Source organism: Crocodylus siamensis, chromosome 8 (assembly GCF_052110815.1).
Source record: "Crocodylus siamensis isolate JL-2025a chromosome 8, ASM5211081v1, whole genome shotgun sequence".
In the NCBI taxonomy this organism is placed as follows: Eukaryota; Metazoa; Chordata; order Crocodylia; family Crocodylidae; genus Crocodylus; species Crocodylus siamensis.
Genome location: NC_143402.1, coordinates 66160835 through 66186785, shown reverse-complemented (window position 1 = coordinate 66186785; position 25951 = coordinate 66160835). Strand labels below are relative to the sequence as shown.

General features: G+C 52.7%; 2 protein-coding genes across 2 annotated transcripts in view; one reads left to right on the top strand and one right to left on the bottom strand.

Annotated features, from left to right (window-relative positions):
* The window catches only part of SPHK1 (sphingosine kinase 1), a 28322-nt gene extending 11523 nt beyond the window's left edge, over positions 1-16799 (top strand). Inside the window, exons 2-5 of the mRNA XM_090061225.1 lie at positions 7480-7629; positions 8432-8526; positions 9102-9217; positions 15075-16799. Coding sequence (XP_089917351.1) covers positions 7480-7629; positions 8432-8526; positions 9102-9217; positions 15075-15897 — 1184 coding nt within the window. The 3' untranslated portion in view covers positions 15898-16799. The remainder of the gene's footprint in view (positions 1-7479; positions 7630-8431; positions 8527-9101; positions 9218-15074) is intronic.
* Positions 16800-20954: 4155 nt separating this feature from the next.
* The window catches only part of UBE2O (ubiquitin conjugating enzyme E2 O), a 91372-nt gene continuing 86375 nt past the window's right edge, over positions 20955-25951 (bottom strand). Inside the window, 1 exon segment of the mRNA XM_090060192.1 lies at positions 20955-25203. Within this exon segment, the coding sequence (XP_089916318.1) occupies positions 24437-25203 (767 nt within the window). The 3' untranslated portion in view covers positions 20955-24436.

The following is a 25951-nucleotide window of genomic DNA, read 5'->3' as shown; positions in this document are numbered from 1 at the left end:
TGCAGCTAATCAGCACCAGGTCGGAGAGGACGAGCAAACTACCCTCTCCTGTGCAGATGGGCATCTGTCCCTCCTTGATAATGAGCTCCAAAGGGTGGGGCTGGCCAGCCCTTTGCTGAAATCCCCCAGTGGGAGAGAGGGAGGGGCCGAGGCAGGGAGGATGGCCGTTGTGAAGGGGCTCTGAGCCTGGGGAGACCTCCCTGACAGAGCAGGCGCTTGCAAAACAAAGGTCCCTCAAACCTCCTGCAGCTGCCAGCCAGGCTGGAGTTCCTTGTCCCAGCTGACTGAAGCAGGACAGCGAGTGCTCCAGCATCATCCTCAGCTTACTGCGGCTGCTGTCTCTGCGAGGTCTTTGCTTGGCCATGTCTCTTAGTCTGTGCTATCGAACAGGGCACCTCCCGTAGCTTGGGCAAACTCATCTGGCCTGGGTTTGGAGCACTCACACAATGTGGTTTGGGCTGTTTGTAAGACACAGGTGCCCACAGGCCCTGAATGTGGCCAATGTGTTAGAGCAGGAGTGGGCAAAATGAGGCCCGCGGGCCAGATGCGGCCCACCAAGTCATCTTATCCGGTCCGCAGGGCCCCTAAAAAATTTAGAAAATTAATATTTATCTGCCCTGGCTGCCTGTCATGTGGCCCTCGATGACTTGCCAAAACTCAGTAAGTGGCCCTCCGCCCAAAAGAATTGCCCACCTCTGTGTTAGATGCTATACAGTCAACCCAGGTAGACTACTTTCCACTGCAAAACACTTACAACCTATGGGCCAGATCCCAGTCTGCCTGTTGGACACCTAAGTGGACTTGGGTGTCCAAGCACGACTCTCTTCCACCCTGTGGGAGTCCCTGACAAACTGTTAATACAAGAGATTGGTGGGTCCTTCTTCTCCTCGCTGCTTTTTGTGACTAAGTCTCAATGGTAAGATGACTGCGTGGCACAAAAGTAGATGGAGTCATGGATTTTCAGGACCTGGACGGGGTGGACTAGTCACGCTGAGGTGCCCACGTTCATTCACATGCCTAAGAGGTAGAAGAGGATATGGCGCTATGATGCACAGCACGCTGAAAACAGTGTTTCTGACAGGGCTAGGCCAGCAAAAAGCCACACTACAGACACCGTTATGCTGTTACAAATCGGATGGTATCAGCTTCCTAGAACTGCTCTGTGCCGTATCAACATTAGCACATGTACCATGAGCATTGCACCCACATTAGAGCGGGTGGGGAAGCAAAAGTGGAAAGACAGAGATACGGTTTTAGAATAAACTCCTGGCCTTGCTGAAGACCATGCAAAACACCCCTTGATTTCAGTGTCTCCAGGATTACTCTAGCACATACGATGGGACACAGCAGCTATGTTTGCTCACTGGGGGTGCAGTGCCGTGTATGTGCCACAGCCAGACTGTATTTGGTGGCCTAGAAGTAGGTATGTTGGACCAAAAGCTATTTCACATGAGCTGATGAGGGATAATTAATGAGTGCTGCATGGCCAACGCATGCTCATTCCTTAAAAGCATCTCCACTTCCAAAGCCTTGAGGAAGGTTCGAAAAGAATGGAGAGACTGTAAATGCAAACGATACCCTCTCTCCCTGCATGGAGGGCCTCTTCGTCTGGGTGTGGAGAAACCTCCCTCTACCCCATTTTGGAAAAACCTATCTGTGTCCTTCAACTTAGCTCCCATTGAACTACAGATGGGTTTAACTTAAAGAGAGAGGTGCTGCTACCTCAGGGCCGGCCCCTCCAGCCCCCAGCTACCTGGAAGTCCAGGCTTTCCCCCCTCTGTGCTAAACAGGCTCTCCTCGCGCCCCCGGGTGTGGATAGAGGCCAAACAGGTCCTAAGGGCTGGGGGATCTGTTTGCCCGGAGTGGTCCCTAGTTACAGCGCTGTGGGACACAAGTTACTTCCTTGATGACTCCAGCATTTCTCAACAAACATGACCAAGCAGAGATGTCTGCCATGTCAGCATTCGCTCCTCCGCGGGAGTCAGAGAGCTTGTGAGCCATCTGCTTGCCCTGACTCAGGATAAAGACACTCCGGGTGAAGGAGGGAGAGGCGCCGCGGGGATGGTGCACGGATAGAAACACTGGGCTGGGACTCAAGAGAGCTGAGCTCAGCTCGTGGCTTTGCCACATGTTCCCTGCATGATTTTAGGCATGTCGCTCAGGCTGGAATTTCCCAGAGCCGTTCAAGGTATTCAGACACGCATCCTCTTTGTTTCAATGGGACCGGAGTGCCTAAATCCCTGAGGCGCTTTGAAACCATCCACTTCTCCTCTTCCCTTCTGTAAAATGGGAATATATAAGCACCCAGCTGTATAGGAATCTACCAGGTTTGGGAGCACTGGGTTCCCCACACACCCCTCCACACAGGGTTAGGCAAGGTGGGTAGAGCAGATGGGACCATATTGTCTGTTAATAGCTTGCAAGGAGAGGAAGCACAGGAGCCAGTGAATTCACTCAGACAAGATGCAATGATTGCTAACCCTCACCCCCCCTCCCCGCCCCACTCCAGACTCAGCTGTTGCCTGGCAAATCACATGGTTTCAATCATTCCCTTGCAGCTTCAGTGTGAGCCTTGGGTTCAATCAAATGCAAGGCACTTGCTGGAAGGTGTTACCTTGTTCCTGCTGGCTTCTACAGATGACTTTCTCTCCCCCTTGAGCGGTAGAGATGATTTCACAGATCCTATCACAGCTCCTATTGTAGACAGCTGATGGGGGAGAGGAGAGACTGTGACTTGTGCCACTTTTTATTTTATCACCCTAAAACCTCTTGAATTTGCCAGCCTTTGAGCTTAGCTGCTCTGTGCATCGTCAGCAACCCCGCCGAGCCCTGGCTTGCTTCTCTGAGTGTCAAGAGATAAATGTATCATGGCTTTGTGAACCACAACCCCAAGCTGGACCTGAGGCCCCATTGCCCTTCCCTCCCTCTTCCCCCACAGGCTACAGGAAGTCCAAAGGAGCTAAGGCTGCAAGAGAGAACCCAGCAGAAAGAGGCGGATGGTATCTGCCTGCCTGGAGGGGGACAAAGATAACATCTTTGCTATGGCTGTCAGCTTAGGAAGTGAGGTTGGTAGCTCTGGGACGGTCTGTCATGATAAATCAGGGTTTAACATGCTTACGCAGACTGGGCCAGAGTCTGAGCATGGCTACGGAGAAGCGAGTTAAAGCAACGTTTCATCTTCGCTCAGTGGTGTCGTCATACCCAGATCTGGCCTACACTACAAGCATTGCCAGCATAGCTGGTGTCCTTTCCACACCTTCTGCTGAGATAGCAACCCCCCGGCAGCATATGGCTCTGTATGCAGAGGTGGACTTTTGGTGACAAGGGAGATGGTACCTAGGCTGGCAGAAGGCCACACTCTGTGCCTGCACTAGGGGCTTCTGCCACCAGTGCCACACTGGCACAGCTATGGTGACAGCAGCTCTGTAAGGTAGACAGCCCCCCAACTGGACACTCCTATTACTGCCCACAGCTGAGCTCATCTACACTAGCAGGTTCTTCATCTGTTGAGGCACCCTTCAACATGTGCCCACTGCAGGAGGTTTCTCCATTGGCCTTGGCTGGCATCTTCCACCCTTGACTTATTCTGGGACTGGAGTTACCCAAGTCCTTTCTAGACCTGATGGCCCTTGAGCACCCTGCCAACCCAGAGGACACTGTGGGAGAAGGGAAAGGGGGCAAGGGAGCTGTGATGGACAATGAGGGGCAGGAGAGGACAAGAGCTAGGAGAAGAGCTGGTTTGCAAGACTTGAACATGTTTGGTTTAACTTGCCAACCCTTTCCCCAACCCATTTCATGCTCAGCTCAGCCCTGCATTGCAGCAGGGCTAAGGCAGGAACTGAAAGATGGAAGACCTGGGTTCAGAGTTGACCTCCACACTGACCTACTACATGACCCCAAATGAGGGCTCAATTTCCAGAGCTATGAAACCCTCCCAGTCCCCTACAAAGTATGCTGGGGCTGCTGAGAACCTCAGAAACATCAGCTCTTCACCTCTTTGCATGTTTTCCCCTCTACAAAGCAGGAAAGACAGACAGATAGACACATACCCTGGTGTTGTTGCTGCTGGTTCATTTGCTGCTGTAATGGAGTCAGGAATGGACAGACATGGAGAGCTGGAGTAGCTCACGGCTACTTACTGTGCATCACTGCTAGGTGCCAGGGGAGCAAGCAATAGCCTATTTGACCTAAGAAAAAAGTGCCCCTGGGATGGATACCGACAGATCCCATCTGAATTAGCGTAATATCACACTTGCAGAATTTTGTCCCTGATGCTTTTAGATATAATTATCCTTGATTGGGCAAACTTACCCCAGGTTAGGGGCTTCCATAGTTTGCTTGCTACTTTCTGGCACTGGTGCAGATGCCACTGGTGCAAATGTTTCGCCTGTCCATGCCCAGTGTTTGGGCAGCCCTGGGACTTGAGCCAAGGACAAAATCTAGGCCACAGGAAGACTGCTGTTGGCTCCAGTGGACGCAGCATCTCAACTCAGCCTCCCTGCCGAGCAGTGAGCCAGGCCCCAGCCCTGCTGTTCCTCCTTGTTGTGAGCCCGAAGTAAATGATGCCCAAAAGCCAGACTCCCAGCCTGCCCTTTTCTAGCCTGGCCTTCCCCAGGGCATCCCAGCTCCACTCCCTACCAACAGACAGGCAAGGTCAGAGGGGTGAGCCGGGGAGACAGTGATGTAGCTCCAGGTGAACGTGTCCGTTACCAAAGGAGCGGTGCCCTCCGAGCGCTGCTGTGGGAGAGGAACATGAAGGAACAGCTCATTCCCTGCCACTCTGGCTAAGCATCTCCTCGGGAGCCAGCTGCGTGTCTAGGCAGAGCTGTCAGCCTGGATCTTCTTAATCATTAATGGCTTCCATAATTTTCTATTGGAGTCTGTAGCGTTTCCCTCTCCTCTCACTAGTGCACGCACAGAGACTCCATCTTCAGCCTGGCTCAGACATCAAGCTCCAGCAACAAACCTGTCAGAAAATGATCCCCACATGCACCAAATTGGATCTGACAGCCTTTTCCAAATCACTGGCAGTCCTTCACGCTGATTCCTCCTCAGACAGACACAGGGGCTTCATTTTGGGGGAAGTACGACAGGCAAAATCTTGCTCCTGATGGTGCAGATGGTGATGTGGTGCCTGCACCCAACTGGGTTCATAGCCAGGTTAGATGTAGTGTGGACAGAAAGTGTACTACACCTGACAGATAGGTCTACACTGCAGTGTGCTGCAGGGCGTAGACATGCAAGGTTACTGCCTGATGCAGGGTGTCACAGCCCATGGGGCTGGCGAATGGGGCATGAACCAGTGCAACCATTTTTCCTTTGGTGGGCTTTCTCCTGGATGAGCTCCACGCCTGGTTTATTCTCGAGTTATCTTGCTCCACAGTAGCAACAGCAGGAGCATTGGGGTATGAGGCTTAAGAAATCCTAACTCATGCCCTGCTTAGAGCAGGGCAAGAAAACAAGGCAACACCCTCCAAGACCTGGCTACACCAACTCACCGAGTGCTGCCACTCCTCAGGGGACACGCTGGTGGAGACGCTGAGTAAAGCTAGTTCCCTAGCACAGCTGATCTGCTTCCTTGGGTGAAACATGCTTCATGTGCTGTCCTGCCCACCGATCTTGTGTTCTCCCTTTGCAGAGATGCACCACGGGGAATCTCTAGGGTGCATCTCTGTAAGCAGCAAAGCTGGCTCCTGTGCAGGTCCAGGACTGGCACCAACAATCAGCTGATTTCCAGTCTCAGCCCTGGGACCTCAGTGGAGCACATTCAACACTCCAGTGCAGTCCTGGGGTTGGGGCTGCCAGCCGGTGTCAGCGGGCACCCGGAAAACCCCGGACAGCAGAACCCAGGCAGGGGGTCCCTGGTTCTTTAGCCTGGGAGCAGGACAAAACTGGCCTGACCCTGCACACCCCAGGAATGGTAATAACTGGGACATACAGGAACAAGCCCCCGGAGGCCTTGAAGTCCCTGCCCAGGGGTGGCTGGAGAGCACGGGAAGTTCAGGGCTGCCTATGCTGTCCCAGTAGAAACCCAGCAGGCACTTGTTGCAATAAAGCAGCGCAAATTGATACTGCCTTTGTTGTAGCCACAAATTTGGGGCATTTGTGGCATGGCCTGGGGCAGGGACATCCGTTCGCTTGGCATCTGTGCTGCCATAAAAATGTTTATGGTGATACAACAGCAACGACTGTTTCCGCCCAGGTCTGAGTTCAAACCCAGCTCTCAGAGTGCCGTAAATAGGTCAGGTGACAAGCATATTATGTAACGACGTCCCCAATGTGCTTTAATTATAGTGTAGGGAAGGCTGTAGCGCTTGGAATCCGAGCTCCTCCAGGGGTTAGGTGAACAACAGGCCTTTGTCCCAGAGAGCCTGCCTCCTCTCCCTCTGGAGCTCATCCATCTGGAGCAGGTTAGGGAAATAACCGGGCATGAACAAAATGGTCTGTTTTTATCTCTGATCTCCCTTCCTCCTGGCTAACAAGCGCTCAGGGTTTTCTGCAATAGCTTGGATCACCCTAAAGCTGAGGCTGCCTGCAGCCCAGCCCAGCCGCCAACTGATTTAGTGCATAGAAGAGCTATCTTCCTTCCTCTGGTGCTTGCCAAGCGTGCAGCAGGTGAGAGCTGCTCTGGGTCATAGTCCCCTGAGGAAGGAGGAACTTGCGTGGTGAGCTGGGCTGGTGGCCCTTTGTCCTTGCCGAGTGCAGGAGGAAATGCTTGGGGTGCTGAATGGGAGTCTGGTGTCCCAGTCACTTCTCTGGCAGCAGGACACAGACAACCACAAGCTAGCGTGGGAAAGCGGGGCATTGCCATCTCATCTCAGTCCTCCCTCCCCAGACCAGCAGCGCTAGAAGCCGGGAATGATAAGAGAGCTTCCCTTAGCTCTACCTCTGATGAAACAGCTTTGAATTTCCTAGTGCTCTGCAGCTCTGGCCAAAAGAAATAGGCTGTTGTTTTGCAATGGGAAAAGCTGAGTCAGTGGGTTTAATGGTGCCCTTTCCACAGCTAGTGGAATTTACTCCAGAAAGTTGGTTTCCCAACTACTGTTTTGCTTCCATGTGGACTTATGTTTAAGCAAACCAGAACCTATAGCGAGAGGGGCCCTTCTGACCTGGATGAAACAGGTGCTCTGCTTATGTTGCAGAGACTCCTCTACACTAGAGCAGGAGGGGGTTGCTAAGCTGGAGTTACCCACTGCCTTATAAAAGGCTCCCACGTGTCCCCACACAAAGAGCCCATAAGAGTTCCCTCACTTCAGCTGTGGAGCTCAAGCAATAGCTGTCATCAGCCTGCACCACAGCAGCCCTAGCAGAGAAGAGGGAACTGGACACCGCAGCTGCCCTGCTTAGCTGGTGCCCAGGGTCTGCTCCCACAGCAATGCTGCCTGCCACTCCGGAGTCGTGTCCCACTCATGCAAACCCCGTACAAGCCCAAGACGTAGACGTAGCCAGGGCTGAGTCTCCTCTCTCATCTGTACTCAGGGGTGACTTACGGCCTCCTGCCACGTCCCTGCCGAGTGCTGGTGCTCCTCAACCCCCAGAGCGGAACGGGCCGCGCGCTGCAGCTCTTCCAGTCCCACGTGCAGCCGATGCTGACGGAGGCCAACATAGCGTTCACCGTGTTTGTGACGGGTAAGTCTGCTCCCATCACGGGTGGGCATGGGGCCAGCTGAGGAGGCGGCCAGCGGCAGTAGTGTCATAGGGGCACTCTTGCCATCAGCAGAGGGTACGCATCTGTGCCCAAGGTCTGTGTTTGACACCGCCCCCCGCCCCCCGCTCCTGCTTAGGCATTTGTCCAGCATGGGGTAAATTTTGATGGCTCCGTTCCTTTCCGTCTCCTGTCTGCACTGGATTCTGGGCTTTAGCACTGGAGACTCTCCAGGATGGGAGCACGCAAATCAAAGTGACTCATTTGCATTTGACTAATAGGATGCACAGTATTCAAATGAATAGAAAGGAGCAAAAAGCACGAGGATGGGCGTGATTAATGTTGCATATCCCATCCCTCAGCAATGAGAACTTTACAGGGGCAGCACAGACAGATGAATCAGTCACATCCTCTCACAACAGCACTCCAGCATGACTTGGAGATGTACGACATGTGCACAGAGCCCCTCCAGGTTAGGGGAGATCCTTCAGGTACCCACTAGCCATGCAAGCCCTTTCTTGGGTGCCCATCTTAGCCTTGCTGTTTCCTCACCCTCTCCTAGTGGTTGGGCAGGTTCTTGCTTATTGGCTCCAAGACTGGGAGCACGGCTTGGGAGAACAGCTTGGAAAGGCCAATAGGTAACACAAATGCCATCTCGTGACCATCTCCCTTAGTGCCAGGTACTGGACTGCACAGGAAGAGGAGACTCTCCCTGTTTTGGGCATCACACAGTTGATACGGCCCATCCCATCCTAATCTGCAGTGCTTCTCTTTCCCTTTCTCCAGAGAGACCCAATCACGCTCATGACTTTGTGCAGAATGGTGACCTGTCCAGCTGGAACGCCCTGGTGGTCATGGCTGGAGATGGCCTGATGTTCGAGGTAAGGAGAGGACCAGGAATCAGGTCCTGCCCCACTGCAAAGGATCTTTTGGGATCTGCATTTCCCCCAAGCTTGGGGGGTGGGGGTGGAGATTTTGTGGGTAACAAAGACGAGGAGATGAGTGATGGCTCAGGAATGAAGGACATCAGCAGAAGTGGGGAATGAGAGGCCTGAATGAGAAGTGGGGGTGTTGCAGGTCAGACACCTGGGGCATCCTCAAGGCTGTATGCTCTTGGGAGGCACTTCCCTGGAAGATCAGGGTTGCTGCCAGTAAGAACTGTGGCTAAGTTAGACTCTGTACCTGGATCCATTACCTTTCATGAAGGGAGATAGCTCCCAGCTTTGCTGCATGGGCCTTGGAGCCAAGCTGGGTGCCTATCAGACACCAAGGAAAGAGATGTCATCTAAAACTTCATCTAGCGCCTGTCGCAAACATGCCCAGGACCCCTTCCAGCTCCCTCAGAAACACTCCCAAGCCCTTCTGTAGTGTGACCAGGCCCAGAACAATGCTGGTCTGCATCGCTCTCCAAGGCAGGCTCTGGGACACGGCTATGTTTGTGCCTCCATCTCTGCAGGTGGTGAATGGACTGATGAAGCGACAGGACTGGGAGTCTGCCCTCAAGAAGCCACTCTGCATTTTGCCAGGGGGCTCTGGGAATGCGCTGGCTGCTTCAATCAATCACTACGCTGGGTAAGCTCTCAGCCATTGCAAGGGCTCAGACATAGAGAAGTCAGGCTGGAAGGGACCGCCAGAGGTCATCTGGTCCAACCCTCTGCCTGACGCAGAATCATCCCTATCCAAACCATATCATACAACCATAATCTAAACTCTACATAAGATGACCCTCAACCCTGACTCAACACAGACCTAACACCCTACCCTGCCACAGGTAAAGCAGGGGAACCATGGCAGCCAATGCCCTGCTCCTATAAAACGTTGTCAATATGTGCTCAAAAGGTGCCAGGTAGAGAGCCATGCCCCCTGCTAAGCCCCCCACAGCCCATACCAATCTGACCCCGGGGTAAAATTCCTTCCTGACCCCTAGATCATCAGTCTGACCTTGAGTGGAGGGGCAAAAGCCTCTAGCCAGGAACCTCTGGCTTTGCTCCCAGCAGGGGTATTGGCACAGCCCAGTCAAAGTCCTCAGCCTTGGCTGTAGCCAACACTCAATACCTCAGAGAAGGCTTAAAAACACTGACACGCATAGCAGAAAGTGTGGCGGGGAGGCAACTAGTAAAGCCTAGAAGCATGGGAAATACCTATGGTAGAGCATAGACACAGATATGCCCAGATCATCCCAGCCAGTGGCCGTCCAACCGCTCCTTGAACAGCTCTAGTGACGGAGGGTCCACAGCTTCCCAGACAGCCTATTCCACTGCCTCATTGTGATAACGGCAAAGAAGTTTTTCTGGATATCCAGTCTAAACTTATTTTGCTGCATATTCAAGCCATTGGTCCCCATCCTCCTCTCTGCAGGAAAAGACAAGGCGTTTTCCCCTCTTCTTTATGGCAGCCCTCCAAATATTTGAAGAATGCTATCACATCTCCTTTTAAGTGCCTTTTCCGCAAGCTGAACATGCCATTGAACCTCATTGAGGATGCTAATGAGGGTGAGATCCTACCCAGCAGGGTGGCAGGGAGACATATGGGCAGAACTTAGTCACATACCTACTAAAAGCAAACTGCAAAGCCAAGGCTCCTCATCCACGCTACCAAAATTGCCCTGCTCAGAGAGACAGGGAACATGGCTGTGGCCCAGCTGGAGTGACTGTAGCCTGTAAAGACTGGAAAACCAGCTTATAACCAAGTCAGAGAAGCACATTTATCCTAGGTGGACAGTGGCCTAATACAGTGTAAATGTTTTTTGGGGGATTTTTGCTGACTGCATGTCACAAAAGGGCTGACTTTATGGCCTGTGCCTGTTCCCTCATTTATAAAATGGGGGCAATATTTGTCCTCACTATGCCAAGTATTTTGAACGCTTTGGCTCCAAAACATGTCTGAACTGCCAACTGGGAGACCATCCACTGGACTTCTCCTAGAGCCTTCCACAGAACCACCATGTTGTTTTGCACCCATGCATTAAGTGCAAGTCAAGGTGGAAATTTTGCCTTCATTCCAGAATGCAAACACATCTTTCTCTTGGCACGAGTCACCAGGAGAAGATTACTCTGCCTTAGATCAAGCCGTATGGTTTTGCAGGGAGCAGGAACTAGAACTGGACAGTGAATTTTAACTTTTTTTTGTTGTGGTTAGTAAGTACCCCTCGGTGAAAAAAAGTTTCAGCAAGAAACTGTGGCTCTGAAAACTTTGCAGGTCCTGGGAAAAGGGCTGTGCTTTCTTGTAGTCCTTCTTTAAAAAAAAAAAAAAGAAAAAAAGAAAGAAGTGTTAGACGTTTCCCTGATCCAAACCACACATAGTCATCTCAACAGGCCAGCTTCCGCTGCTTAGAAATGAAACCCCCTTAAGTTCTTCATGGGTGACAGCTTTCTCATAATGCCTCCGGTGAGAAACCAGTTGGGGCTGGATTTTCAGGAGTTCAACTCAACTGAGGGGCTAAGTTGTGCAAACTGCACGTCCAAGGCAGCTCTAAGGACAGTTTTTCCTAAGTACCCAGTGTTCACCTGGTGCATTTACTTACATGGCTTCGTAAATGGTTGCTGGTCCTTAGCTCCTTGGAACCGCAGAGGATGCATGAGGTAGGTCCCCAGGCATAGAGATGCAGGGCATCTTCTAATCCCATGTCCTGGAAAGGATGCACTTCTGATAGCCCCGGCTTACATGTTCTCTGCACAGCTGTGCAGCTCGGGCCAGCCACAAGTCAGCACGTGACCTTCTCACTCCAGTGCCTGTCCCTCCGTCCCTGCTGGGTTTGCTCAGGGGTTAGGAGAGCACCAGTCTAAGCAGAAGACGAAGGGAAGCTGGGATATGCCCTCGTGAGAGGCGTGATGACATTCAAAGTTGCTCATGGAGCTGGGAGAGCTCCCAGTCAGCACAGAGCAGTGTGTGCCACTCTGCCCCATCACCCCACGCAGCACTTCAGCATCTCAGCCTGGCCCCTGAGGCTGTTTGGCTGGCGGGTGGCAGCGGTGCTCTAGCTGCTCCCAGCCCAGACCTGCTCACTTTCTGAATATGGCTTCTTTTCCCCTCCTTAATTGGCAGCTCCGCAGACTCTGCCCCAGGCTCTGGGGATCACCGAGTTGTCCCTGGGTCCCACTTGGTATCAGTCACAAAGCGTCACAGCCGAGCTGCTGCTTCTGCAGACGGTCCCAGGGGCACGGTAGACTCCAGCTGGCTCTGCTGTAGCTGTGGGCTGACAGGAGCCAAAGGCCCGGGTGTCAGTACAACGAGCCAATAGGCCTCAAAAGACCCTCCAGGTGCCCTTTTACTACCCGTCCCAGAAAGACACCCTTCCCTCCCCACTGCCTAGTCCTCCCTCCTCTGCCAGTGTGGAAGATTTGGCTCTCTAGCCAGGTTTCCACTGGGGCCATGGATTTGGGCCATTGCATAGTTTCATAGTTTCTAGGGTCGGAAGGGACCTGAGCAGATCATTGAGTCCAACCCCCTGCCATGGCAGAAAAGAGTACTGGGGTCAAACGACCCCAGCAAGATGTTCATCCAACCTCCTCTTAAACACCCCCAGGGTAGGAGCCTGCACCACGTCTCTTGGAAGCTGGTTCCAGACCCTAGCCGCCCTGACCGTGAAGTAGCACCTCCTGATATCTAACTTAAACCTACCCTCTGCCAGCTTGTGACCGTTATTCCTGGTCACTCCTGGCGGTGCTTGGGGGAACAGGGACTCCCCCAATGCCTGCTGATCCCCCCTGACTAGTTTATAACAGGCCACAAGGTCCCCCCTCAGCCGTCTCTTTTGGAGGCTGAACAGGTTCAGGTCCCGTAGCCTCTCCTCACAGGGCCTGCCCTGTTGTCCCCTGATCATACGAGTGGCCTCCTCTGGACCCTCTCCATGTTGTCCACATCCCTCCTGAAGTGCGGCGCCCAGAGCTGGACGCAGTACTCCAGCTGCAGCCTGACCAGTGCCGCATAGAGGGGGAGGGTCACCTCCTTGGACCTGCTCGGGATGCATGTGTGGATGCAGGACAAGGTGTGGTTGGCCTTCCTGACTGCCTCTCCACACTGCCGGCCCATGTTCATCTTGGACCAATGATGACTCCAAGATCCTTTTCCCCCTCTGCACTGACAAGAAGGGAGTTCCCCAGCCTGTAGGTATGGTGCTGGTTCCTCCCCAGGTGCAGCACCTTGCACTTGTCAGTGCTGAATCCCATCCTATTCTCATCCACCCACCCCTGTAACCTGTCTGGGTCCAATTGCAGCCTATTCCTCCCTTCTAGCGTGCCCACATCCCCCCACATCTTAGTGTTATCTACAAATTTGAACAGGGGGCTTTTTACCCCCTCATCCAAGTCACTGATGAAGATGTTGAACAGTGCGGGCCCGAGGACTGAGCCCTGGGGGACCCCACTGCCCGCACTCCTGCAGGTCAAAAATGACCCGTCCACCACCGCTCTCTGGGTGCGGCCCTCCAGCCAGTTGGCCACACGTCTGACTGTGTGGATGTCGACACCACAGCCCCCCAGTTTCTTAATGAGAACGGGGTGAGAGACAGTGTCGAAGGCCTTCTGAAAGTCCAGGAGGACGATGTCCACTGCTACCCCTATCTAAGGCTTTGGTGACCTGGTCGTAGAAGGCCACCAGCTTGATCTGACAGGACCTGCCGCACATGAACCCGTGTTGGTTGCCCTAAGTATAATCTCCCCTGCTGTCCCCTCGTGGACACGTGTCTGGATAACTCTCTCAAAAAGCTTGCCCAGGATCAAGGTCCTCTTTCCTCCCCTTTTTGAAGATGGGAACCATGTTGGCCCTCTTTCAGTCCTCTGGCACCACACCAGAGCACCACGAGTGCTCATACAGCCGTGCCAGGGGTCCTGCAATGACCTCAGCTAATTCCCTCAGGACTCGGGGAGGAGATCGTCCGGACCAGCTGATTTGAACATGTCCAGTCCCTCCAGAAGTTCCCTGATTAGGTCCTCACTGACCCTGGGCCTGGGTGTGCCTCCCCTGGGGCCTGAGGGTGGGGGGCTTGGTCCCTGCTCAGAAAAATGGAGGCAAAGAAATTATTAAATAGGTTAGCTTTGCTGTCTGGTGTGATGACCGGATTTCCTAGCGTGTCCTGCAGAGGCATAGGGGAGCTGAGATGCTTCAAACCTCCCAGGGTGCAACCTGACTGGGAGGCCTCACAGCATTGCTGAACCACCACACACGTGAATCTCATAGTTTCATAGTTTCATAGTAGCTAGAGTCGGAAGGGACCTAGGTAGATCATCTAGTCCGACCCCCTGCCTTAGCAGGAAAGAGCACCGGGGTCAGATGACCCCGGCAAGGTGCTCATCTAACTTCCTTTTAAAAATCCCCAGGCTAGGAGCCTGCACCACTTCCCCTGGAAGCTGGTTCCAGGCCCTAGCCGACCTGACTGTGAAGTAGCGCCTCCTAATAGCTAATCTAAACTTACCCTCCGCCAGCTTGTGACCATTATTCCTGGTCACTCCTGGCAGCACACGGGGGAACAGGGACTCCCCCAATACCTGCTGATCCCCCCTGACCAGTAGCAGGCCACAAGGTCCCCCCTTAACCTTCTCTTGTGGAGGCTAAACAGGTTCAGGTCCTGTAGCCTCTCCTCATAAGGCCTGCCCTGCTGACCCCTGATCATACGAGTGGCCTCCTCTGGACTCTTTCCATATTGTCCACGTCCCTCTTGAAGTGCGGCGCCCAGAACTGGACGCAGTACTCCAGCTGCGGCCTGACCAGTGCCGCATAGAGGGGGAGGATCACCTCCCTGGACCTGCTCGAGATGCATCTGTGGATGCATGACAGGGTACGGTTGGCCTTCTTGACTGCCTCCCCACACTGCCGGCCCATGTTCATCGTGGAGTCAATGACGACTCCAAGATCCTTTTCCGTCTCCGTGCTGGCAAGAGGGGAGTTCCCCAACCTGGCTCCCCAGGGCAGCGCACGGCTTAGCCTGACACATGGCAGAATCCACCCCATCTTGGGTGCCCCACCTCCCACTGCCATGAAGTTGGAGCTAGTCTCCCTCTCGCTGGCAGATCCCCCACCCCCCGACAGCTTGACAGCAGTGGCACTGGCCTGTCCTCGCCTGTCACGTGTGTTTATCCCTGCAAGTCTTGGCCAGCAAATGCTTTGCTTGTCTGTCTGTCCAACTGGGTTTTAGTCTGCCTCCCCAGTGCCCTGGCCAGCTTCCTGGCTCCAGCTGAGCTCGAGGAAAAGGGCGTAAGGAAAGCATCTCCAAGAAAGGCCAAGGTGAGGCTGTGTGGGCAGGGGAGTCTGGAGACAAGGGTCCTGGGGTGACTCTGGGCCCTCCCGGCCTCCCACTCCAGCTCCAGCTCCAGCTCCAGCAAAAGAGGGTAAGGGTGGAACCGGCCCTTTTGTTAGCAGCCTTGGAGGCTGCTCTGGCGCGCCCACGATGCCAGCTCCCAGCTGAACCAGGCTCTCTTTGCATCTGTTCCAGGAATGAGGCTGCCATCAAGGAGGAGCTGTTGACCAACTGCACCTACATCCTCTGCAAGGGCCTGCACACACCGATGGACCTGGTCTCCCTACGCACCGCCTCCGGCAAGCGTCTCTTCTCCTTCCTCAGCTTTGGCTGGGGCTTCATCTCAGATGTGGACATCACTAGTGAGAGGTATCGCAAGCTGGGCAACGCCCGCTTCACCGTGGGCACCGTCCAGTGCCTGGCCAAACTGGAGGTCTACAAGGGGCGTCTCTCCTACCTGCCCGTGGGGGAGACCTCCGCTTCTTCATCTCCCTACAGCGAACAGAGCAGCTCCTCAGGGCAAAGTGGCCACCACACCTGCTACAGAAATGGCCACCCCATCCACATCCTCCCCCAGACAGCCCCAGGGGTGTCCCATGTCCCTGAGGCAACCTGGCCGGAGGACTCCCTCCTTGTCCCCTTTAACCAGCCAGTCCCACAGCACTGGACTGTGGAGCCAGAGGAGGAGTTTATCGCCATTTTTGCCATTTACCAGTCTCACCTGGGAGCAGACTATGTCATGGCCCCGAAGGCCAAGCTTCACGATGGCTCTATCCACCTGTTTTACTTGAAGGCCGGGGTCTCCAGGACAGCACTGCTCAAATTGTTTCTAGCCATACAGAAAGGGACCCACATGGACTTGAACTACCCCCAGCTTCGGTACATCCCCGTGAGAGCCTTCCGTATTGAGCCCTTCGTGGCTGCTGGCCTCATGACTGTGGATGGCGAGATGCTACCCTGTGAGCCAGTTCAAGGGCAAGTGCACAACCAACTCTGCAGGATCATTGGTGGCCCCTGATTCCCCCCCGCTTCCCCCCACAAGACCTTGACAATAAAATAGTTCCAAAAAAGGGCTTTGATCACGTGCATCACTGAGCCCCCGGGGTGCCGGGACACAGGACAGGCTGGGAGCTCCGCAGGGAATATTTAAGCACCTTGCTACTCCGAAGCATCCTTTTCTTTTTAGAGTAGTTCTCAGGGGCTTCTGGTTTTCTCTTTGCCCAGTCCTGGTCCCTCCCCTGCCCAGAAGGATAACTATTTTGCCACCTGATGACATGCACTTTATGGAAACCTCTTTCTTACTTGGTCAGGCAGGTCTGGCCAAACAGTTTTTACTGGGAAGTGATGCAAGGGACTTGGGGCTCCTGGGTCACAGTTGGTGCTGGGGAATATATACAGACATCAGACACATTACTTACCGAGCAGATTAGCAGGTACAAAGGCATTCCCTTCCCCCTCACCTCAGCAGTCAACGCTGGACTGACTTCTGCACCCAGAATAGCCTAACGTGGCCCGGATTCAGCAGATGAGACCAGACATCTCAGCAGACCAAAGCGCTCTTACAGTACAGGCCTCCTCCAAAGGGAAACAAGGACCAGAACTGCAAGGAGAAAGCCAGCCTGTGCCCTTCCCAGAGCTCACCGCACAGACTCGAGGCACCATTCCCTTCCTCCAGCGCAAACACCTCTGCCAAGTGGACCATGACACCATGCCTGTCTCCAGCACTAGCTGCTGCCAATTGCTCCAAAATCACCAGACCCTTGGGGAAATGAAATGGCTCGAGCAAAAACGATGAACTTTTGGGACCAACGTTTGCTACAGTGAATCAAAACTTTTATTTTATTTTTTAAATATTTCTATCGAGAGCTCCCTGTAGCTGCTGAGTATATTCTTATGAGAAAAGCACAATAAAGATCTAGCTTTTGCTAAACCAGAAGTTGTAGTCATAGTACAAGTGCTCCAACTTTATTGCATACCCTGAAAAATGCCTAAGGTTGGATTTTTTTCCCAATCTCCATCAAATTTCCCGTGGGATCATCAGCAGAAAAGCTCCTCAGTAGCATTGTGCTACGGTTATTGCCATCCAGTTTGGATAGGAAGGGGAGTGGGTCAACAGCTCCAAAATAGTTTCTCGTAGACATGCAGAACCCCAGGCAGTCATTACCTACTATTAAATCTCCTTACTCCGTAGTGTGGAAAACAGCAGCAGTGACTCATGTTGGGCTAAGAGATGGGACATGTGGCGTCACACCAATATAAAGGATTTAAAATAAGTTAGTAGAGCATGGTTTATTTTGCTTTATGTTGTGAGTATAGAGGAGAAATGCACCAACCTGTCTTACCAGCTATTTCTGGGCATTTAATACATCTCAGTGAGTTTGGGAGTGTAAATGAGATGAAGACGACTAAAAAAAACCCAAAAACCTCACGCATCACAAGTGTTTTGACGGTTATAAAAGCAGCTGCCACAACATTTTGACAGCAGCCATATAGAACCATAGAAATATATGGCTGGTAGGGACCCGGTCATCTATCTAGTCCAGCCTCCTACTCAAGTTAGGACCATGCATCTCTACAGCAGTGATGCTTAATCTTTTTTGTACCAGGACCCATTTGTAAACACCAATGGCTAGTCTTGACCTAGTGCCCGCCACTCCTTACCTGCTGACCCCTGCCCCCAGGCCCCAGCCCTCCAGCGTGTGGGGCAAGGGAGGGCCCCCAAGCAGCCTCTTGGAGGCTGGAGCTCTGTTAGCCTGAAAGGGAAAAGCCATGGTTTCCCACATATTTCTCCTTTAAAGGAGAATCCACTTTTAAAGTTTGTTTTGTGACCCTTTCATACATTCCTGCGACCCACTTTTGGGTTGCAACCCACGGGTTGAGAAACGCTGGTGTAGACCAACTCATCCAAACATTTATCTAACTTACTCTTACAAACTTCCCAAGAAAATGATTGCACAGCCTCTGCAGGTGACTGGCTCCACGGTCTAACCACCTTCACGGGTGGAAAGTTCTTCCTAATATCCAACCTAAATTTCCCCTAGTGCAATTCAGTGATGGATAGCACTGTAGACACCTAGGTAGCAGTCAAGTACATGGTCCACCCAACAGCTGTCAGTTCTCCCACACAAGGCATTCCAGAAAATACACATCATATTCAGAATTTACATAAGATATTGTGACAGCCTGTATGGATGAGATCTCCAAACTCAACTGAACTGCTGGAAAAAGAGTTGGCTGTGGAAGCAAAACAAACTTAAGGTACTAGCACCAGGGTTTCACATGGCCCATGCACTTAATAGCTTATTAATGGGTTTTTTAAAATTTTGGTGACAGCTGCTAAATGCTCGGTACAAAGTGAAATAATTAAGCCAAATTTGCAATGCTTATGATGGTGAAACTGCACTCACATTTATTCATCTGAAAAACTATGCAATTAGGATTGCAAAACCAGGGGAACACAAAGTCCGATTGCTCTCCAAGCCAGGCTTAAATGGAGCTGAAGGTTATTTGCAATCCAGCGAGGCAGGCGGCAGCGTTACCACATCCTAAAATACGACGGAACTCCTTTCCCCGTGGTATTTGGCCAGGGGTAGAAGTGGACACTCCAGACTCTTTTACTTTGTCTAATTCCTTCCTTCATTGTTGGGCAATTAGACTGTCAGGGAAAATCAAGGTCATACGCCCAGCTGATCCTTTGCGCAGCCCATAGAGGTTGCTGCCCAACTCAAATGGCGCCATCTTAGTTCCAGTTCACTGTGCCTGAAAGAGTGCCCCAGTGGGAACCTGCCGCGTCAACCGCTACCCCGCGCCTCTTGTGCGTCAAGCTCAGATGTCCTTTTCCACGTCAGTTATCCGGACTTGCTGTAAGGGCCCCGATCCCGAGGGGCTCTGTGGGAAGGCCTGGATCTCAAAGGGGTGCAGCACATTGCATGTGTGCTCCCCTGATCTCGAGAGTTTGCCGGGGGCGGGGGGGAGGGGGGAAGGGCGGTCTAGTGCGGTTCTGGAGGAGATCCAGTTCTTCAGCTCTGGGGAACCAGACTCCTCACCCATTACTGGTAATTCAGAGCTGAGCATGGAGGCAGCACATGCTGGTCAGGGTCCTCCTGGAGAGACGGCTCCTGCTGGGGGAACAGCGGGGGACTTTCTGGGCAAAGCCAAAGGGCTTGAGCTCATCACCACTGCACAAGCCCAGGAAGGGTACAGTCAATCCATACCTCCTTCCAGCAGTTCTCTGCTCTTGGCGCACAAAGCTCCCATGAGCTCCAGCAGCAGCACGGGGCAGATCCCCGAGAGGGGCTGCTTTCAATCCCACTTCCCTACTGCCCTGGAGAGAAATACATGTTTCTTTCCCTACATTTTTATCCTGCTCCCACGTCCAGAACAACTTACATCCTGCTGTGTCCTGTGCTAGCAACAGATTTCAAGCAAGCAATCCAAGTGTGGTTGCACAGGCCTGGGTTTTTTTACCTTCCCAGTCACGCCCCTGACAAAATTTCTCCTAGCACCTTGGTATCACGTTCCCCTCACAGGGGTGTTGATGCCTGACAGCAAGGTAGCACATGCTAGGCTTTCCCCCAGCATCTCTTTTCAGCCCGGGCAGAAGGCAGGGGAGAGGCCCAGAGGTTTGTTCACACCGATAAGGCAGGCCACAGACACGAGCTGACAGCACAGGAATCCCCTACAGAAAACGGAGCTTGTCTTGCTGCTACAGTTAATGCTCTCCAGGAAATACAATTACCCTCTGCGCCCAGCTGCCTGCAGCAACCGGAGGTCCCACAGCCCCCAGGGGACAGGCGCTATGCTTGGAGCACTGCTCGCTGCAGTCTCCTTTCTGTAACAATTAAATGCCCACTGTGCTTCTGCACTGATATTTGCCCCAAGCCCCAGGCCCACACCTCTTTGTCAGTCACAACTGGCACGGTCACCCCAAGGAACCAGGTACTATACAAAGTGCAGCCCAAGCCCAAGGCAGCTTTTTGCACCTGCCCCAGCAAGGAAAGCATTGTCAGCAACCTGCAGTGGGAGGACAGCCAGGATTTGAACTCACGGCATTCTGAATTTGGGCCCAAGCATCATCTGTTTAGCCCAAGGGTATCGAACGTATCAGGCCCATGGAGGGACCCCTCCAGCACGTGGGGTCAGCCTTGCGTGCAGTGCACTTCCCAGACCACCACCGTGGTCCACGGGCCACATCTGAGACCTTCGGTGCTCTGGGTCTCCTTGTTGGGGAGGCGGGGGTGCACGCGCACGTGCACGTGCTGCATGTCCTTCACTTCCAAGCCACACTACTCTGCCCAAACATTTCCAGGGACTCCAGCAGCAGAGGATGTTTTCCACAGCTGCCGCAGCACCAACCTCCACTTTCCTCTTACACCTCTTCTGACAACTGAATACAGAGGCTGGAACAACTGCGCTTAACGTGATGCCTAGCCAAAAGGCGCAAGCTTTCCCTCATTGTTCAGACCAGCCTCACTGTCCTGGAGGACCAACCACCTCCTATTCCAGGGAAATCCTGGCCTTGCCCTCTCCGAGAAGGCTGCTGAGTAAAGGTGCTGTCCATGCTGGCAGTTGGTGACACAGACCATTATCAACTTCCAATTGGGGAAAAAACCTACTTATTTCACATCAGCCAGTAAAAGCGACCTTAGAGTCGCTGCAAGCTTAGACAAATGTGGCATGGCATCTCAGATCTCATCGTTAGTCATCTTGTGAGTGAGGTGGGGTTGTTTCTTTAACGCATTTGCTACTGGAGAGCAAGCCTGCTAGAAATGGAGAGTCTGATCCAAAGTCCCAGAGCTGTCAATGCCAAGATGCCCACGGACCCACCAGGCAAGAACCCAGGTACATCAGGCAGCTGCAGATCTATCGACAGCTCTTCCTTAAGACCTGATGCCACCTCCTGCCCCCGTGCTGTTTGCCACTTTGCTCTCTCGACAGGCCTGCGAGTTTCGAGAGCAGACTCTGGGCAGCTGCTCCACACAGATAAGGGCGGCAGACTTAGCCCTGCGTTACGCGCGATAGCACAAGACGCCACGTATGGAAAAGGAAAACAAAATTAGACGGCAGAGTCGGAGCTATTCACAGAGGCAAAAATTTAATGGCAAGTCACCTTTTTTTCCTTTATTACATCTGAATTAGCCAAACAAACAAAAAGTGGTTGGCAGGTAAAAAAAAAAGAAAAAAAAAGAAAAAAAAAAGAAAAGAAAAGAAAAAAAGGTTGAATAAATCACACAGCACTTTATACATATATTGTAAGCACCCAAGCATTCACTTCTGCACGTGAACAACACACCTCTAAGCATGGCGTCAATAATTGTCAGTTCCATTTTTTTGTAATTTTTAAATACTGTACAGAATCAAGGCTACAAACTGATTTTGTCATAATTCTCCAGCAATTCGACCCCCCTCCCCCCCAGCACTTAAAACAGTTACAGGCTGTTCTTATTTGTATATCACCCAGTCGTGTAGCCAGTTTTAAGGCTAACAATATGCATCATGCTTTGGCTTTTTTTTTTTTTGTTGTTTTTTAATTTTTTTCCCCCTTCTTTTTAAAAGGTTTTTGCTTTTAAATGTTATGTTTTTTTTTAACCCTTAAATATTACATACATACACCAAAAAAAAAAAAATACATAGCTTCTGTGTGCTCAACAGCAACCTCGTAACTTGGAGCTTCACATTATCAAAAGCTTAGAAAACTTGTAAACCTCTGTGCAGGCCTCAGCTGGGGGCAGACAGCTTTGAGGAGCGGGTGCTGCTCAAGGGGGGCAGTAGGTCCCTACTAGGCCAATAAGGGAACTCTTTCTCTCCTGGTTGGCGATTCAAGGAGCCCATGCAAAGCTCTCGATGACAGTCCCAGCAACAGGCGTCTTGGTGGAAGCGGGGAGGAATCGTAGGGGAGCCTGAGCAGCCCGAGACTGGCACTGATGCTCCCACCATCTTCCCCTAAGACGACCGGCAACCTGATGTCCCTCCACCCTCCCAAATGAGATGAGAGCAATAATTGTATGGAGAGGGAAGGGTGGGTGGGAAATGCCAGGATACGACAGAGACCCCCTTTTACTTCCCCCCACCCCCACTCTTCTGGTCATGTGGTCAGCTCAATGGATTGTTTTCCACTGCTAATGAGCAGCTTGTCCGTGCTCCGCGGGAGCGGAGATGGCCACATGCATGCGAGGAATGCAGTGACGCACCAAAGGAAATGAGTGTCTGAAGGTCGCTGTCTGCCAGCTGCAGTGAATAACATGTCTGGTAATTTGTGGAACTGGGCACCCTACACCAATTCTCGCACGCGTGCCCATATGGCACCTTCAGTTCCCATTCCTCCCCCCTGCCCGCTTCATGCCTTCTCCCTCCTTTGGAGTCCATTTTCTTGCTCACAGAAGCTAATTAGCTTCGTATCTGGATCTACTGCAAGCCACTCACAGCATGCGCCCCATCACCCTGCAACGCCGCATTGCAGCTCAATCCAAACACGCCACCTCTCCACAACCCTCTGCTCCAAGCCCACGGCTCTCCTGGGCAAGCTTGCCAATTCATATGAGGGTCTGAAGCATCAAGGCGGAGAGCAGGGAGTCCGTGGGCAGGCCCAAAACAACGCTCCCCTAGCGAGCGGCAAAAAAGCCAGTGCATTACCCCAGGAACCCCTACTGATGCTCCCCCTGTCCCAGTCCACACTCAGGGGCCAAATCCTGCTCTCGAAGACACCGGAAGCAGGGGCAGCCTTATGAATATTCAAAAAGGATAAAACGCTGCTTCTCACTGGGGCACCGAGCCTACAAAGACAGCAGAGAGTTGACCGTGAAGCTGTCACACCCTGCTTTGAACCAAGCAGCCCATCCACCAGCTTGGGCAGGGGCTGGAGAGCTAGTCAGGAGAGTCTGACTTTCCCCTGAGCCCTCGTCCTCACTTTTACTGCCTAGGCTGGAAGACTAGCTTCGCTCAGCGGCCCTACAGGACTAGTACCCCCAGGGAATGTGCTTCCCCGCTACATGGAGGTGCCAAATCCAGTAGGGGGTGGATTCAAGTTCTCCAGCAGCGTGCAGGAGGCAGCCTGCAGAAGTCCTGAGTGAGATGCCCACAGCCTAGAAACAACAGTCCCAGGCATTTGTCACTGTTACTGCATGTCCTCTGAAGGACGAGACTGCCAGTGGAAGCCCCTCTCTGCTGCTAAAGCATGCACAGGTCTGGCCAGCAGTTTCCTATGGCTACACAGCAGCACTGCAGAGGGAATAAAGGACACACATGCTCTCTCTTGCTCATGCTACTGCCCACATTTTGCTCAGACCATCATACGAAAACTGCTGGTGGGGTTAATGCATGGTTAGGAAGCAGAAAGAGAGACCCACAAGGGTCCAGGCTGAAAGCTGCGTTTGTTCAAAGGTACTATGTTAGCGTGACCCATTTCCCAGTGCTGCAGCAGGCTTGGAGTCATTTCACAATGATCTATAGTTGCTCTAGGCTCAAAAATAGCTACTGGCCTGGGGAAATCCATCAGCAGCAGTCAAAACGGACAAGGGAAGGCTGCGGCAGGTTTTACAGCCGCACCAAAGCTGCTGGAGATGCAGCTTGCTCTAGATCTATCTGTGCAGTTGATCGATCGGGCTAGAGATACAGCAATGCAGGTAGGAATACATGGCAGGGGGCCAACCTCGAGGGCTCTGATGCCTTGCTAAGTAGTGCCAGGAGGAACCTGAATCTTGTACGTTTCCAAGGTGTTGGCGGGGGGCGAGGCAGGAAGTGGGAGTGGAAATTCATCCTAGTCTAGAGAACAGGATATAGCAGAGATGGCTGAATCTACTTCCAGAAGAGACACCCAAAGGGAGTGGCAGGGTATTGTCCTGGGCAGAACAAACAGCTCATACAGCACTCGGTTTCTAAATCATAGGTACCAGAGCGGGCGAGCCATCCATTTTTCTGTGAAGAACTACGAGGAAGGCATAGATGAAAGCAACACAACAGCATGTAGGAGACTGACCTAGCCACAGTCTAGTGTCTGCATGTTCTCAGGCTGGAATAGACTATTATAAAAAAACCAAAAAAAAAAAAAAAACCCCAAGAAAAAGCCCACCATGAGATCCAGCTGTGCAGGAAAAAAACAAACAAACCAGTGAACAAGGAGGAAACTGCCTTTCATCACTGCATGCCATACCAATCGCATCTCCTGGGCTCCATCCCCAAGCAGAACTAAACTGGCAGACAAAGCACCCAGGGTATAGTGGGTGGGGAAAGCAAGCCCCCTCTCTGCACACAGAGATGCTCAGGAAGCGGTGGGCAGTTCCAGATTGCTGGGTGCAACAGAAAAGTCTCTGCTTCTTATACTTTGGGACTGTGGGCAGTGCGGGGGATGGCGGTGAAGAGCTATTCAGACAACCTTCTCTGGGAGAAGGAAGGAAAGTGCCAGGAATGAGTGATGGGAGCTATCACCTTTATGATAGCAAACCAGCTGAGGAAGAGAGGCTGAGGTGAGAGAAGCCAATTTATTGGTGTACCGACGGCTGCTCCATTTCCTTTCTGCCTTTCCCATCTCCTCTGTGCCCGTCTGTCCCTAACCCGATGGTTTATTTGTCCTCTCTCCACTCGGGGATATTGGCCTCTACTAAGGCAGCCCGGTACTGCTGCAAGACACCACGGATACTTTTGATGAACCCCTTGGACAGGGGGAAGAGGGGGAACCCAATGTCAGGGTAACCGCTCTTCTCAGGGAGGAAACTCCTGTAGCTCTTTCTCCTTTTCTTTGGTTTCACACTTGGCTGCAAAGCAGAGTCCTGGGCAGTTTTCCCTTCGTCCGTTAGGTCTCTGGCCAGGGCTGCCTCTTGGGTGTGGCCTGTGCTCTCCGAGTCTGAATACTGATGAAGGTCACCAGCTGCGAGCGTGGAGGCCCCACAGCCCGAGTCATCCAGCTCCTCCCTCCCGTCAAGTGCCGAGTCGGAAAGCTCTGCCGCTGCTGCCCCCTGTTCTAGAGGGCCACCGTACTCATCCAGCGACTCCATGGGTCCTCCCGGGCTCTCAGCCAGGGCACCGCACGCAGAAAGGAGAGAGGAGGAATCTGCTCCATTGGCTTGTTCATGGCTCCTCTCCACCAGCTCATTGGTCTCCAACCAGGACTCTATCCGGCTGACCAGGCGCCAGCCATTCCAGCAGAAGTGCTCACGGATCTCGTGCTCAAAGACCTCCACGGGCCTGCGCAGTAGCTGCATCATGGACTGCACCACACGGATCAGGGCCATCTCGTTGTAGCAGCGGCTGTTCTCGTAGCCCTCCTGCAGGCCCCGGTCGCTGTCGAACCCGGCCTCATTGTAATAAGGTTCATTCACTAGGATCAGCCCTGCCAGAAGGAAGGAGAGAGGAAAGGGTTAAAAACCTGCGACACTGCCATGCTGGGCTGGGTTGGAGAGGAGATGCTGCTGGGTGGCATCCAGGCCTCAAGGGACAGGTAGTCTCTTCACCCCTTGCATCTCCTCACCATGGGCTCAGCTCAAGCCTTCACCTGTAGCTGCATTGCCTCAAGCTGCGCAAACCTGGCAAATGGCAGGGATGGGGGAAGGCAACAGGGGAAGTTACTTCTGGAGAAGGCTCTTTCGACTTAAATGCCTGGCATTAGCCATGCCGAGCAGGTAACACTTGGGAACTGTGGGCAGAAACCCTGTGAGATGGTGACCTGGCACACGATACTGCTTGGGGCACTTGTGTGGACAGTCTTGTGTTTCAAGCCTCAAAAGCACCTGCTTGGGGGACATCCAGAACTGGACTAGCGAAGGATACAGTATGGTACAAGGGTGAGGTTAGATACAAAAAGTGTAGTGCCAGAACTCTGCAGGAACTAGTTAGCCCTGAAGAGCTCTAGGAAAGGTGTGTGGAGGAAGAAAAGTAATTCCCCAGATCCTCACTTTCCCCACCCTGCAAACCTATCTAGTTATTACAAGTGACCCCCTTCCCACCGCTGCTGAACAGACAACACCTTTCCATCCAGCCTGCCTTGTCCTTTTCCGGTCCACCCACCAAGTCCAGCTGTGCTCTGCCCACAGGACGTAACCGGTTGCAAGTGGCCAGTCACCCAAATCAAGTTCTTCCCC